At 46.3% G+C, this 15563-nt stretch overlaps 1 protein-coding gene across 1 annotated transcript in view; it reads left to right on the plus strand.

The window, feature by feature from the left end:
- LOC119462219 (ATP-binding cassette sub-family C member 2) overlaps nucleotides 1–5991 on the plus strand; it is a 39972-nt gene extending 33981 nt beyond the window's left edge. The window contains exons 8-10 of the mRNA XM_037723566.2: nucleotides 1393–1588; nucleotides 2478–2636; nucleotides 5861–5991. Of these exons, the coding sequence (XP_037579494.2) occupies nucleotides 1393–1588; nucleotides 2478–2572 (291 nt within the window). The 3' untranslated portion in view covers nucleotides 2573–2636; nucleotides 5861–5991. The remainder of the gene's footprint in view (nucleotides 1–1392; nucleotides 1589–2477; nucleotides 2637–5860) is intronic.
- The last annotated feature ends 9572 nt before the right edge of the window (nucleotides 5992–15563 follow it).

The raw sequence follows: 15563 nt of genomic DNA on the forward strand, positions 1-15563 counted from the left end.
TGTAGTGTACTAAAGAAAAGCTAGGCTTCCCATTGGGGCTGAGTCCCCCTTTGCCATGATGGGCTGTATACAATGGGAACAACACGAATTGAAACACAGAACACTAGATTTTCAAGAGAGAGGCGTTTTGCTTGCTACTAAAGTTTCTTCAAATGACCAATCGCTTGATATCGACCGTTTTATAGAGGGCGCCGCAATTTTGAAATAACAGGGCTGTCTATCGTCCGGCACCATGCTGCTTACAGAATCGCGGTGGAGTGTGCACGACGAACGTGCTGATGACAACGAGTGGCTAGTTTTATTTTTTCCTGAGAGTTGTCAAAACGTTTTGGGGATAGGGAACCTTCTTAATGTTTCGTTACTAAGCTTTGAACTTCGATGTAGCCGCAATATCGAACGGCGACGGGCCTAAGGGCGCTGCCATGGCCCTGCCTGCAATCGAATTAGGTGGCGAGTGAAGTCTGAAGATCGTCGATACGCATTATTACATGTCTAGCATAGAACTCTATTAAGGTTTCACTCAGGTGGCAACAATCAGAGGTGTCTCCCTGTGACACGTGGTGTGCCGCCCCAGCGTACATCCCCATATAGATAACTGCGAAGCTCAGAGGGAAACACGTTTTACTAGCGTTCGTGCTCCTAAAATTTTCGCGGTACGATTTGCCAAGCATTGTTTACCAGGCACCCCCCGGGCATCAAGCTTTACACAATAACCAACGGTAACAAATCTCGACCGGAAGGTCCGTTAACATGTATAAAATCGCCTGATGACAGTGGCCACATTCATTCTACGATCAACCAGACGCAAGCGGCGCGTTGAAAGAATACGCGCACTCTTGTGTATCGAGTGGTGCCTTGACGCGTAGGGTACCTCTAGAGCTGAATAGAGCTGCTCAATAGAGCTAAAAAACGAACAACGACTCTTTCCAACAGCAACAGTTTCTTTTTTTTTCGAAGTAATACAATGCGCAATGCGTGGCGTCGGCAAGACAGCTTGCGGGGACGACATTCGGAAGCACGGGAGAGCCGATGTGAAGTAAGAGCGGCCAGCACACACTTGGCATAGGTTTGGTTACTGCACGAAAAAGAAACACCTTCATTTTCTTAGTCGGCACGTACTGTTTTCATAGTACGGCCTAGGTCAACTTCCGCCAGAACGATATTTGCCAATCACTGTAATCTTAGAACACATTTGAATGGAATAACAGTTAATATAACACCTAGCCAAAGAATGCTACGCATTAATAAAGCTGAGCGATTTCGTTCCTCCTATTCCTGCAGTTCGTGACGAGAGATGGCGGCTCCTTACAAGCTAATGAGGGATAATTCACGAGGAAGCCTACCACGGACGATAGCTTCATGAGAGTCACTTTTTTTTTCGTTTTCCTGTAGGAAGTTCTTAGCAAACGCAAGGATTCCACGGGCCACCCCAAACACGAAGGCCCTCGGATTTTTGTTCAGCCCTACGATGACTTGTGGCCCAGCAAAGGGGTCGTGAGCTTCGAAAATTTCAGCGCATCCTATAGACCAGGGATCACCGACGACACGCTCAAGGGTGTATCCTTTGTAGGCAGAAGCGGGACAGAAGGTGCGTGCATTTGGAAGCCTGCATCCTTGATCCTTGTGTCGTTTACTGATATTGCCTGAACCTGAACCTTATACGAAACTAAGCTTGCGCAACTTTACTAGATGAACATACTTTGAAATAGTCATCCACCTGCGATCGTTAAAAGAAAGCCAGAGTGCTAGTTTTCTAACAAAATTGTGGCGCCTAACGTCTCTAAACAGCATAGTACTTAATTGGGGACGCCGTAGCGGAGGACCCCGAAATAATTTCGACCCCTGAGGCCTTTTAATGCGCAGCTCAGTTTAAGCATACCAGAATTTTAGCTTTTCGTTCCAGTTGGAATGCGGCGGCAACAAATTAGGCCAGCTACTTCGGGCTCACCAGGGCGAAAGGCATGCCCGCTGAGTCACCTTGACGCGTACGCCTATCAACAAGTCAGAACGGTTCAGCGAACATAGCGTTCTGCTGCTGAGAAGGAGGTTGTGGTTTCGATTCCCGGTATGCTGCGGCAGAATTCTCATGGAGGAAGATCTCAAAATGCTGGCGTACCGTGCTTACTGAGCACGCCAAGTAACCTCAAGTGGCCAAAATTATTCGGATACCCCATTGTGGCGTCTCTTATTTGTTACTTGGTGCTTTGGGAAGATAAAAGTTACGATTTAACTTTGCTCTCAGTGTAAACTGGGGTGCCGACAAATAATCCATACGTCCACATAAATGACGTTCTATTTGACTTTAGATAGGGTGAATAAATGTTGTAGGAGGCACTGATGAAGCAAAGATAAAACATATGAAAAGTAGGATAGAATTGACGATCGTTTCTGTGCAGAAATGTCTCAGCATATCGGAGTATTTATCACCGAAGCGTTTCTCATAGAACGTATCTGTTCTGTTTTGCTCACGTTTCCAGTTGGCTATCGTCGGGAGAACGGGTGCCGGAAAATCATCGCTTGTACTTGCACTTCTGCGCATGATCCAGCGCACATCAGGAACGATCACCATTGACGGAATAGATATACACACAGTTCCGTTGAATCGCCTTCGTACTGTAATAAGCGTTATACCGCAGGTGAGAATAAAACGAACTAGAGCAAACGAAAATTTCTTTTTGAGGATTTCCTTATAATATTTCTACGTCGCCTGTAGAGCAGTCTTTGAACTTGAGATAAGTCAGTTTCACATTTCGATATTTGCTCGGTAATAAATTGGTGAGTAATATACTTGTAGTAAACTTGTTGCAATAAGAAAATACTATAACTTCAATAATTATCTGTGCTGGACTAAGTAGACCATCCCCTCATTGAAACCGCCTTGTGTAAGTGCATACGCACCTAAAGCTTTGCAAATTATGAAGTGAACTTTATTAAAGTGTAGGAATGCAGGTACCCTTTAGTAGGACGGCAAAACACAAAGTGCCAGACCGGGCCCATCTCCATACGAAGAGTCATAGCATTTCCCGGTAAGCAGCAATGCAACTTCACAACAGAATGAATATAACGTAATTAGATGTACAACACAATTTGAACACAAAGACTTAATAACACCATAGAAGAGCACTCACACTTATCTATATACTATTTTCTGTGAAACGGTAACTACTCTGCAACCCTCTCTTCATTCTTTAGGAGAAGTACTGTCGTAAAATGTTATTCGATATCTTGGTTATTCTTGATAATATGCATTGACTGAAATTTAATTGTTCGCGCGCCATAATTTCTTCCTACCTGCAGTGTTCTCAAATAATAATTGATTCGTGGATGTGATTTTACATAATAAATATGGTGCTTTTATTATTACTGGCCTGATACAATTCTATTGCGTACCGCGGCATGATATGATTGTTTTTAATTCAATATACGTAATGAACCCAAATGTGTAGCCATACTTTTGAACTACTGTATGCTGACGACTTATTGCCTTCATTTGAGGAATAAGCAGTGAATCGAGGTTTCTGTTACTCATATGAGCCCAGAATAACAAACAGCAGCGCAAATGCGAATGAAGGAGCTCAAGTTCAAGCCGTTTCTTTAGCCATAGAGACACGAACATATTTTTTTTTTCAATTACTCCGACAGAGTGGGTAATCCTGGAGCGGATATCTTTAACGTGTTTTGTTTATGAAATATGTTAATTAAAAGCAACACCAATAAATTTTGCTGATTTGACACGTTCACTTACGCGGGCAGAAATCCTAACATCCACTATATTCCTAAAGTTTAACTTTTGTGCTCGGTTGAGGAATATATAGTTCGTCTTTTTAGCATTTATTTGTAGGCTATTCGCACTGTGATATTATACCAGTTAACTTTCTGAGCATTTAGGTTTATAGATATTTGATCTACAGTGTACCCCCTAAAAGCACGTTTGCATCGTCTGCATATGAAAGCATTTCAGGCGTACTTGTAAGTTTACCTATATCATTTTCATACAAAAGAAAACGTGGGACACAAGATCAATCTACGCAGTCCACCAACGTCTATTTATGTGTATCTTGAAAAAATACAATTTAGATGTGTGCATTCCAATTTCGAAGTAAAGTGACTATCGAATGGGGTCGGTGGTTTCCTATTATGCCATAGCAAGGTAATTTACCTAAGAGTATCTCATGTTTTATTGAATCGAATGCCTTTTCAAGTTCATGAGCAGGCCAAGTGTCGATATGCGCTCTGTGCTCCATCTCCAATAAATGCAGCAATATTACGAAATAGATCAGCATTTTTGGAGGCTTTTGGGCATATCAGGAAACCGAAGCCAGCGCGACGTACGTAGTGCGAAAGTAAAAATAACTGCTTTAAAATGCTGATGCTGTAAAATAAGATGCTGTACTTCGGTTTGTTCTTCTTTTTTACAAACTACACAAATGCTGCACGAAATACAAAGGCAAGTGTAGAGACATTTTATCAGAACTCTAATTGAGTATGACAATTCACTGGCTAATACTACCTCAACTTACATCAGTCAGTAATGAACGGTACCACCCTCACAGCCGAATATCTGCGCACCTGTCTTCAATATGTGTCAAAAAATTAGCGACGAGAATGATCTTTCTCATTCCAACTCGCCTGGTTTAAAGAGATTACGAAATCATTCGCTGACAGCATGTTCATCCCTCATAAAATCCCTCGTAATTAAGACCCTGGAAGTGTGTAAAAGAAGTTTCGGTTCAATGAATCCAATGGTTGGATCTCCCTACCCTGAGCCCATGTCAGTTACATCCACGGTCTGGATTCGCATGCATCACTATTTTACGCACTGGAACGCTGTCGAATTCACAATATTTCTTCTTCCAATCACATTTGTGAGCCGCGAAGTTTTATTTAATTAACTCAAATGAAGTACTAACACAGTAGGGTGGAATGCCAAATATCTCAGAATAGAATACCAGATAATTCAATGGCATGCCAAATTCGGGCACCAGAAATATTTGAGATGTGCCTACGCGCATGACTGATTGACTTGTGTACGCCGCTGAGCAATCAAAAGTCACAGTTCGCTCCCCGTTTCCTAAAGACAGGGAGTCCGTTCCATGGCATAAAACAAGAGGCTTTTTTAAGCAAATAAACAGCGGATACTCAACGTAATTCGGCATGCACATTTCAAGGCATATCCTGAATATCATTGATTTGAAAGTATGTTCTCCCACTTCGGCTCTTGCGTCGCAGTAAATGCTCTCTTTTTATTTATTTATTTATTTATTTATTTATTTATTTATTTATTTATTTATTTATTTATTTATTTATTTACCCTCAAGGCCAAAGGCATTGCAGAGGGGAGTGGGAGAAATACAATAATCCAATTTCAAACTTTCAATTTTAACACACTAGTGTGTGGCTTCTTCAAATTGCAATGTAGTCCGTCCTTATCGCTAAGCACTTACCTATAGACCTTGACGTAGCGGCGAGCCTTACGCGTTTTTTTTTGTTCGCGTATGAAGCTTCCTGCCACGGCTTTCGTGCTCTAGAAGGGCAATTTACTCCCTTATTTTAAAACGTTGCCTCCCTCGACACTCCAGCTAGACTCACGAAAACAGTCGGCAACGCTACCTCTTTACAGAATCGGTCACTGCTTTTTACTGACTCACCACATCAATTTTTTAGAAGCGTAGTGTCTTCTTCAGTTGAGGGGTGGCACTGTGCTCAAGCCGATTGAATGGAGGAATAAGTTCTAGTCGAAGATCGCTTAAGAATGCCGGGGTTACTTATACAGGTACAATGTTTTAGCGTCCCTTTAAACCCAGTTACCTAATGCAATTCGACAAAACAAATCAACCGAATGTCTTTCATTTGCATTCAGGACTATTCAATGTTTACTGGGACGTTGCGTGAAAACTTGGACCCCCAAGGCAGCCACTCAGACGAAGTGCTCTGGAGAGTTCTTAGGAGCGTGCACCTAAGTGACTTCGTCGAAACGACGCCTGAAGGGCTATCATTCTCCGTGTCTCAAAAGGGGGAAAACCTGAGGTGAGAAATAAAAAGTGTGTTGGCTTATCGATGAACCCTGTCTCAGAGGCTGCAAGATGCTCTAAAGAGTAAAACAAATAAAAATTAATAATTGACTTCCTAATAAGCAAAATAGTAAAGGGCAACCACTTTTCACAAAATACTATAAACACTTTAAGAAAATGTGAAGCACCTACCATGATAAAAATCCAAATATAAAAAAAATTATCACCATCCCCGAATATACCAAACCTCATTGTTTTTGGAGTGAAGATATCCATAATACTTAAAAAACATGCAGATATCGACATGAAAGTGAAACAATTAGGTGACTGATATTTGTATTGATGAAGAGCTCACGTTGTGTGTTTTTCTTTTCCTGATGAACCATAGTGCTGGTCAGCGACAGCTGGTGGCACTCGCTCGTGCCCTCCTGCGAGCCACAAAAATTTTGGTGCTGGATGAAGCCACCTCCCAGATGGACTCGGACACAGAGCGCAGGGTGCAGGCGAGTTTGAGGGAGAGCTTCGCGCACTGCACCGTTATCACGATAGCGCACCGCATCGACACCATACTAGACTACGACAGGTGAGCCACGACGTGAAGAACGTCACCACTACTGAACATACTTCATATTACCAAACGGGGAAGATAAGTTGCGATAGCATTCGGCTGCTGACCCCGTGGTCGTGGGCTGACATATCAGCCACAGTGACTGAATACAAGTCTTCATGGGGTACAGTGAAATAATCCTTGTTTAACGAGCTTTCTGTATATTGTGACCTGAGGTTGCCAATAGACGCCTCAGCATCTCTTCAAAATGGCGTCTCACATAGCTCCTACGTAGCTCGTAAGTTCATTACCCTGTTAATCAGTTAGTAAACAGTAACTACGCTAAATCGAGAAAATGTTCCAGCTAGTTCCGAGATTACATGCCGTGAACAGGATCTATTCACCCTTACGTCGGCTTTTTCATAAACAACATCCTCAATGGCTGTCCTTCAATATAAGCATACTGCATCATGCTAGTGAATAAAGTATACTGAGAAACCCACGACCACTGTGTGGTATTAGAGCATGTTGAATCGCGGTCACTTTGAAAGTATGTCAGGCCACAGTCATCCAGCGCTTGACTGCTCATGCTTTGCATGTTTCTCGCGCGATGCATCGTGTGCTCTCACGTGAGTGGCAACTAGCGGCGTCCCTCAAGGCTCAGTGTTATTACCACTCCTTTTTAAAATTTTTAATAATGACGTTCTTTCCACCATTCGGAACTCTTCATTCCTTCGATATGCCGATGACATCAAGACGTTCAACGAAATTCACACTGTTGATGACTGCCACATCCTGTAGTATGACCTGTCTTCTTTTTCTAAATGGTGCACAGATAATAACCTCGCCTTGAATGCTGCCAAGACCAAAGTCATCACTTTCACCCGCAAAATAGCAAGCATTTCTTTTTCTTATTCAGTAGCTTCTGTACCATTGCGTAAGGTCCGTGAGATCAATGATCTCGGTGTACTTTTTGATACAACCTTACACGTTTCAGCCAACACTAAAAGCGTTGCAATGTGGGGTATGTGCACTCTTGGCTCTGTTTGCCGACTATCGAGAGAATTCAATTCACCTACGCCATTCCGTAAGTTGTACACAACAATCTGTCTTCCTCAACTCGAATACGCGTCGTTCGTCTGGAATGCCATTTCTAGATCCAACAGTGACATTATAGATTGGGTCCGGGAAAAGTTTCTAAGCATTTATCATCACCACTTTGCTAGCATGGATGCTGCACTTTGCTATAGCACTGTCGGGTTATTGTCATTGCCCTTACTTCGCTGCCGACGTTATCGCGCTGACCTTCTGTTCCTTTTCAAACTCCTTCACGGCAACCTCATGCGCCCCATCTCCTCAGTTTGATCATGCTTCGTATTCGGCGCAAGATCCCCAGAGAACATTGACCTTTTCATGTTCCTGCCTGTCATCACTAACACTCAATCGTCCACAGAATACTCTTATAACGCCCACTTTCATGACCTTGATATTTTTCACAACTCTCTTTGTTCCTTTCCGAGCTTTGCGTTGTCCTGTCATAGTTTCACATATTGTTCAACTTTCCTCCTCCTCCTTTTTTCTTTTGTATGCATCTTGCGCCTTGTTGTACGTACACTCTTCTTTTCAAGATTGTTACTTGTATTCATTGTTTCGTTTTACTATTATTCCCCTGCATTGCGTTCTTTTTTATGCATGCGTGCTCCAGAACTCAAACCGCATGGTTGTTCAGGCACGATAAATTATTGATTGATATTAAAGACGTTCTCTGACCAAGAGTTCAGGGAACTACGGACTTGGAGTGTACTTCGATAGCTCTCCGAGTTTCTTTTCATACGCTCAACAGACGAGGCAGCGTGCACTTCGAACGCTCAGGACAATATGACGTGTGACGAGATACTTCAAACAATCCGGGCCATTTATTGCCTTATATAAGAACGTATGTGTTCCAGTTGTTGAGTACGCCTCCATCGTTTGGGGCGGCACTTGTAGGTGAAATTGTGAACTTCTCGAAAACGTGCAGAAAAAGTTCACATCCATAATTAAACATCGATTCTATCATAAGTCTGCCATCCCTATAGAACTGGCACAGACGCTCACGTTACCTACCCTCACCTGTATACGCAACAAATCGAGTGTTCTTTTTCTACATAACTTGATACTTGGAAAAGTCTGCTGCTCGGATATGCTTGCTGATGTGCGCTCTTACATTTCGCAGAAAAAAAGAACAAGTACACAGCACGCCCTTCAGCCTTGCGATTTTTGTAACCCTCTATCTAGAATGTAGGCGACATATGACGCCCGTTCAGAGTGCCTGGATATCTTCATACCCAATTTTAATATTTTCCTGAGGTCTCCCAAAGGAGTTACAATTTTTAATGAAAACTCGCATCTGTTGTGTGCTCCGTCATTCTGTAATCCTCTTCTATTTCTCGACTTTTGCTTTGTATTCTCTTCGTGTGCACATTCAATGCCCTGTTAAAATCTCTATCGTGAAATTAATAATTTTTATGTGTGCGTGCGTGCGTGCGTGCGCGCACTGTTTTTATTGTGGATTGTTTTGACGAGTGCTCCAGCACCAAGACCCCCGAGTTTGTTGCTGGGCACTTTATTTACATCTTTGAATGATTGGTTGGCTGATTGATTATTATTATTGTTATACTTTTATTATTATTATTATTATTATTATTATTATTATTATTATTATTATTATTATTATTATTATTATTATTATTATTATTATTATTATTATTATTATTATTATTATTATTATTATTATTATTGTCGTTGTTGTGTTGGTGTTGCTGTTATTCTAATAGAAGTACGCTAATTCTTCTTGTATCACAGAGTCGTCGTCATGGGGGACGGTCGGGTGCTGGAGTTTGGTGGTGTGCGAGATCTGCTGGCCGACCCAGGTTCCGTGTTCCATTGTATTGTGATCAGCGCTGGAATTGACGTGGTGAAAATAATAACAAATATGACATCAAAATAAAACAAGTCGAAACATAACAGCGCGTTTATTCGACTGTCATCGGGTGCTAAGTTGGAGTTTTTAATTATCGTGGGGGTGGAAAGGACGCACAGACTCTCAGTGCTCTTCTCTCACTCATTGTATTAGATATTGTTGTTCGTGCGTAATGAACCACGTCTTCTAACCACCGCACAAGAGCCGGCTAAAATTTCTGTCAAGTACGTAAACAAAGTAGGAGCGAGTGCCAAGTGGCAGGAACCACACGAAGCTTATTATTAGAAAGAACTTTGGAACCAATATACATAATTAAAGGGAGTTCTACATTCTTCAATAGGCCCATGCCATGGACCCATATTTTATTGATAACGAAGGCTTGGCGATAAGCCTAATCACCTGCCCTGGTAGGACATCGGTGCAATAATTTGAGGAGGATGGGCATCACATGTCCCGGCACATTGGCAAGCTTCATCGGAACAGCAGCAGAGCCTTGCACTGGACCACAGGAAATATTGCCCTCGAACTTTATACGGGTATACGCAGCCGTTACGTTTAGTGAAAAATCAAAAACACAACGCAGTGTAGAACCGGTCCCACAAGCTATGTTTATTCGAGAAACAACGAATATGGTGGTACATCTGAGCCTGAATTGCCAATTAAATATTCAATTCAATTCAATTCAATTCATTTTTTATTGATAAGTAAATTAGTACATAGACTAGTATACAGGAAGGGGTCCCAAAGTAAAAACTGGAGGCGGGACCCCTTATTCGTTAACAGTAAAAAAAAAGAGGGGATTAGCTCCCACCGACCAAGTGGTACTGTCAGTAAGCTTCACATTTGGAAGCATGCCCCACGCGTCTTTTAAAATTTAGGTCGGAAAAGCCAGTGTTGTTGGAAATTGAGGGTATTATAGTAAGCTGTTAGTGCACCAAACTTATACATTGGAAAGTTGGTGTTTGCAGGACGTCCCTAATTCAAACGCGCCTAAGGGCCCTAACCAATGTGAGCACTCAAAGTTACTGTTATATATATTGATAAGACGCGTTCAAGGTTAGATGCGCTTGGCGTTTTTATGAAGGCCAGAAACAGGCAACGGCCAAGCGGAGCGAGAGCGAGCACCAACAACAAGAAACGTCTTCTTCTTCGTCCTCTGCTGGCGCCGGTATTTGTCACTACAATCACTCCCCGGCGAAAAAGGAGCCATCCTGGCGACCTATGGAACAGGCAGCACTGGTGGGTCGTAGTGCGGCTTCAGTCGGTCGACATGAACAGTTTCGCGTCCGCGACGCCGTTGGTCCGTAGATGGCTGAACGGGCTCAATGACGTAGTTGACCGGGGACGTCTGTCGTAGAACCCGGTAAGGGCCGTCATACTTTGAGATGAACTTTGTGGAAAGGCCGGGAGTAGACGAGGGAACGCGGAGCCATACCAGCGATCCAGGTGAATATGATGGAAAGGACAAGCCGGCGTCTCGACTATGTTGCTGGCTGGCCTGGTTTTGCGCGGTAAGAGAACGTGCGATCTGACGACATTCTTCGGCATAGGTGGCAGCTTCGGATAGAGTCGTAGATTCTGAAGCGTCGGGGCGATACAAAAGAATCGTGTCCATAAGCGAGGAAGGTTCGCGACCATAAAGAAGAAAGAAAGGAGAGAATCCTGTGGTCGACTGAGTGGCGCTGTTGTAGGCATACGTAACAAAGGGAAGGATGCGGTCCCAGTTAGTGTGGTCAGCGGAAACGTACATAGCGAGCATGTCGCCGAGAGTGCGATTGAAGCGTTCAGTCATACCATTGGTTTGCGGATGATAGGCGCTCGTAGTTCTATGGACAATGTTGCATTCGCGGAGCAGGGCCTCTACAGCCTCGGAGAGGAATGAACGACCACGGTCACTCAGTAGCTCGCGAGGCGCACGATGTCGAAGAACAAGGTTGCGAAGGATGAACGAGCCGACTTCACGTGCTGTGGCCGCCGGAAGCGCTGAAGTTTCGGCGTAGCGCGTGAGGTGGTCCACGGCGACGATAGCCCAGCGGTTGCCATCAGGGGTGTACGGTAGAGGGCCTTACAAGTCAATGCCGATACGGTCGAAAGGCCGGGAGGGACAAGGCAATGGTTGAAGCGGCCCTGTTATCTGGTTAGGTGGGCTCTTGCGGCGTTGACACTTAGAGCACGAGCGGACGTACTGCCGAACGAAGCGGTACATTCCGCGCCAGTAGTATCGAAGCCGTAGGCGTGCATACGTCTTTAGGACACCGGCATGGGCGCATTCAGGATCCGCATGAAAAGAGGCACAGATGTCAGAACGTAGATGGCGAGGAATCACTAGCAACCATTTACGGCCATCAGAGAGGTAGTTGCGGCGGTACAGGAGCCCTTCGCGGATGGCAAAGTGGCGAGCAGTGCGCCGAAGCGAGCGGTCGGAGGTGCGGGGTGATGGCTGAGATAAATACTCTGGAAGAGATGCTATCCAAGGATCCCGGCGTTGCTCGGATGGCATGTCGGCCAATGTAAGAGAGGAAGAATCATAGCTTGAGACAGACGCAGCACCAGACTCATCAGGCAGTGGTGAGCGCGAAAGAGCGTCGGCATCCGAATGCTTACGGCCTGACCGGTAGACAACACGGATGTCATAGTCCTGGAGACGAAGCGCCCAACGAGCTAAGCGACTAGATGGGTCCTTTAATGACGACAGCCAGCACAGGGCGTGGTGATCAGTCACGACATCAAATGGACGGCCATATACGTAAGGTCTAAATTTGGTGATTGTCCAAACGATAGCAAGACATTCTTTTTCCGTGACCGAATAGTTCATTTCCGCTTTGGTGAGAGTGCGGCTGGCGTAAGAGACGACGTACTCTTCGAAGCCAGACTTACGCTGGGCTAGAATAGCGCCCAGGCCGACTCCACTAGCGTCTGTGTGGATTTCTGTTGGAGCGTCTGGGTCAAAGTGGCGTAGAATAGGTGGGGATATCAAAAGATGGCGTAAGGTGGCAAACGCGTCTTCGCAAGCTGTAGACCATGCCGAGATGCCTTGGCTGTTGGCAAGCAGCTGCGTTAAGGGGGCGATTATGGACGCAAAATTACGCACGAATCGGCGAAAGTACGAACACAGGCCTATAAAGCTACGGAGCTCCTTCAGCGTAGACGGCCTGGGGAACTCGGCGACGGCGCGAAGCTTTGCAGGGTCGGGAAGGACACCGTCCTTGCTGACAACATGACCTAAGATGGTAAGCTGGCGGGCGGCAAAGTGGCACTTCTTCAGGTTAAGCTGCAGTCCAGCGTCGGAAAGGCAAGTCAGGACGCTTGCGAGACGCTTTAGATGGGAGTCAAAGTCCTTGGAAAAGACTACGACGTCGTCCAGGTAGCACAGACACGTGTGCCATTTGAGGCCTCTAAGAATGTTATCCATGAGGCGTTCGAAGGTGGCAGGCGCATTACAAAGGCCGAATGGCATCACGTTAAACTCGTATAACCCGTCTGGGGTTACAAACGCTGTCTTCGGGCGGTCAGTGTCATTCATAGGGACCTGCCAATACCCAGATCGAAGGTCCAAAGAGGAAAAGAACTCTGCTTCTTGTAAGCAGTCGAGAGCGTCGTCGATTCGGGGCAGCGGATAAACATCTTTTCGTGTGATCTTGTTAAGGCGCCTATAATCAACGCAAAATCGAATGCTACCGTCCTTTTTCTTTACCAGCACAACTGGGGAGGCCCAAGGGCTGTGCGAGGGTTGTATTACGCCACGATGAAGCATGTCGTTGACCTGTTCATCAATGACGCGACGTTCAGCGTGAGAAACTCGGTATGGACGCTGGCGTAGGGGTGCATGAGTGCCGGTGTCAATGTGGTGAACGATGGAGGATGTGCGGCCCAAAGAAGATTGCTCATGATCGAACGACAGCCGAAAGCGATCGAGCAGTTCCAAGAGTTGGGTACGCTGGGCAGGTGGAAGTTCGGAATCAATTGACGGGAGGAAGGCTTCTAAGGAGGACGAATCGGCGGTGGTAACAGGAGTAATGCTGTCGACGTGAAGACTCATCGCGTCGTCAGGCAGTTGAGTGGAGTAGGCGGAATCAACATCGTCAAGCCGACCGATACATTCACCACGGAATAAGGTGGCTGGGGAAGAGGACCGATTCGTGACATAAATGGCGCTGCAAGAGTTTTCGACTGTGAGAACTGCAAAAGGAAGGAGGAAGTCTTTGCGAGAGGTGAAGGCTTCGGAGGGCGCAAACAGGGCGGTGGAAGAGGGAGCATAGTCGCAAGAAAGTGGCACAAGAACACAAGACAAAGGAGGTATATCAGTGTCCGCGGCGACGACCACTCGAGAAGGCGACTTGTCAGATGCGGCGTCACATGTCGGCGACAACTCAAGTTCGGCACGCGCACAGTCAACAACGGCATGGTTAGCAGCAAGAAAGTCCCAACCCAAAATAACTTCGTGTGAACACGGTGAAAAAACGACGAATTCGACTACGTACAAAACGTCCTGAATGACAAGGCGAGCTGTGCATGCCACTGAAGGGTGAATGTGGTGCGCGGTTGCGGTACGCAGGGAGACGTCGGAAAGCGGAATCGTAATTTTTTTGAGCTTGCGGCACAGTTCTCCACTAAGAATAGACACAGCGGCTCCAGTATCGACAAGTGCTTGCACAGAAACACCTTCGATATTCACGGTGATTTCGTTCGCAGGTAGAAATCGAGGCCTTGAAGTTGTCGACACGAGCGCAGTTCTTGCCTCCGGAACTGCGAGGGCTAGTTTTCCGCTTGTACTGGTGGGGGGCGACGAACCATTGGGGAAAGTGAACGGCGACGTGGTGAGGGCGACCGACGTGGGCCGTAGTCACGTCGATTCGGTGAGCAGCTGTTCATCGTTGAGTGGGAGGAGATCGGGTGTGGTGGCTCAGAAGGAAAGTAGCCTTGATTTACTTCGCCCGCACTAGTACGGATGTCACGACGACGACAGAAACGTGTGACATGGCCAGGTAGACAACAGAAGTAGCAAATAGGCCTGTTGTCCTGGGTGCGCCAAGGATTAGTGGACGGCGGTATGGGACGGCGAAAAGGAGGTGGGCTCGGGTGGACAGGCGCAGGCGCAGCGTAGAATGTATTTGCTGGTCGAACAGGATCCGTGCGGAGTGGCATTGCTGGTGACTGGCGGCGTGCGACCTCAGCATAGGTGAGTGGAGCGGAAACAGGCGGATGCTGGTAGGTGGTTGGGAGAGCCTCAGAAATTTGCTCCTCTATGGCCTGTCGTAGCGTCGGAGCAAGCGCCTGCGCAGAGTCCGGGACGCAGGAAACAAGCGACAATTGTCGCGCCACTTCTTCTCGGACAAACTGCTGTATCTGCCGCATGAGGATTGTGGTGTCAGCAGAAACGGAGCCTACAGTTAACGCTGACATGTTGGCTGTGTCAGAGCTCGGGAGGCGTGTAGCAATGCGCTGTTTCCGCAACTCGTCGTAGCTCTGACAGTACTGAACCACGTCCGTGACAGTTTGGGGATTTTTGGCTATGAGCATGTGGAAGGCGTCGTCCTCGATCCCCTTCATGATGTGTCTTATTTTATCGGCTTCGGACATCGCAGGGTTGATTCGACGGCAGAGGTCCACAATATCCTCGATGTAGGACGTGAAGTTCTCGCCGGATTGTTGGGCGCGACCGCGTAAGCGCTGTTCTGCGCGGAGCTTGCGAACAGCGGCTCGGCCGAAGACTTCCGCGAAGCTCGCTTTAAAGGCGGACCAGTTGGCAATATCAGCTTCGTGGTTGTGGAACCACAGCTGTGCTACGCCCGCCAGGTAGAAGTTGACGTAGCTGAGCTTGTCGCCGTCATTCCATTTATTGTGGGCGCTTACCCGCTCATATGAAGTGAGCCAGTCCTCGACGTCGTGCTCGTCGGTGCCGTTGAAAATGACAGGGTCGCGCTGTCGTGGTACGCCGGAGCAGGCGACCACCGGTGGTGCGGGAGCACCCTGCTGTGGCGCGTCGTCAGGCATTGCCGAGGCGGGGGGTAGAGTCCGGGTACGGAGTTCCAGGATGAAGAGG

The sequence above is a fragment of the Dermacentor silvarum genome, chromosome 8, assembly GCF_013339745.2.
Source record: "Dermacentor silvarum isolate Dsil-2018 chromosome 8, BIME_Dsil_1.4, whole genome shotgun sequence".
Classification (NCBI taxonomy): domain Eukaryota; kingdom Metazoa; phylum Arthropoda; class Arachnida; order Ixodida; family Ixodidae; genus Dermacentor; species Dermacentor silvarum.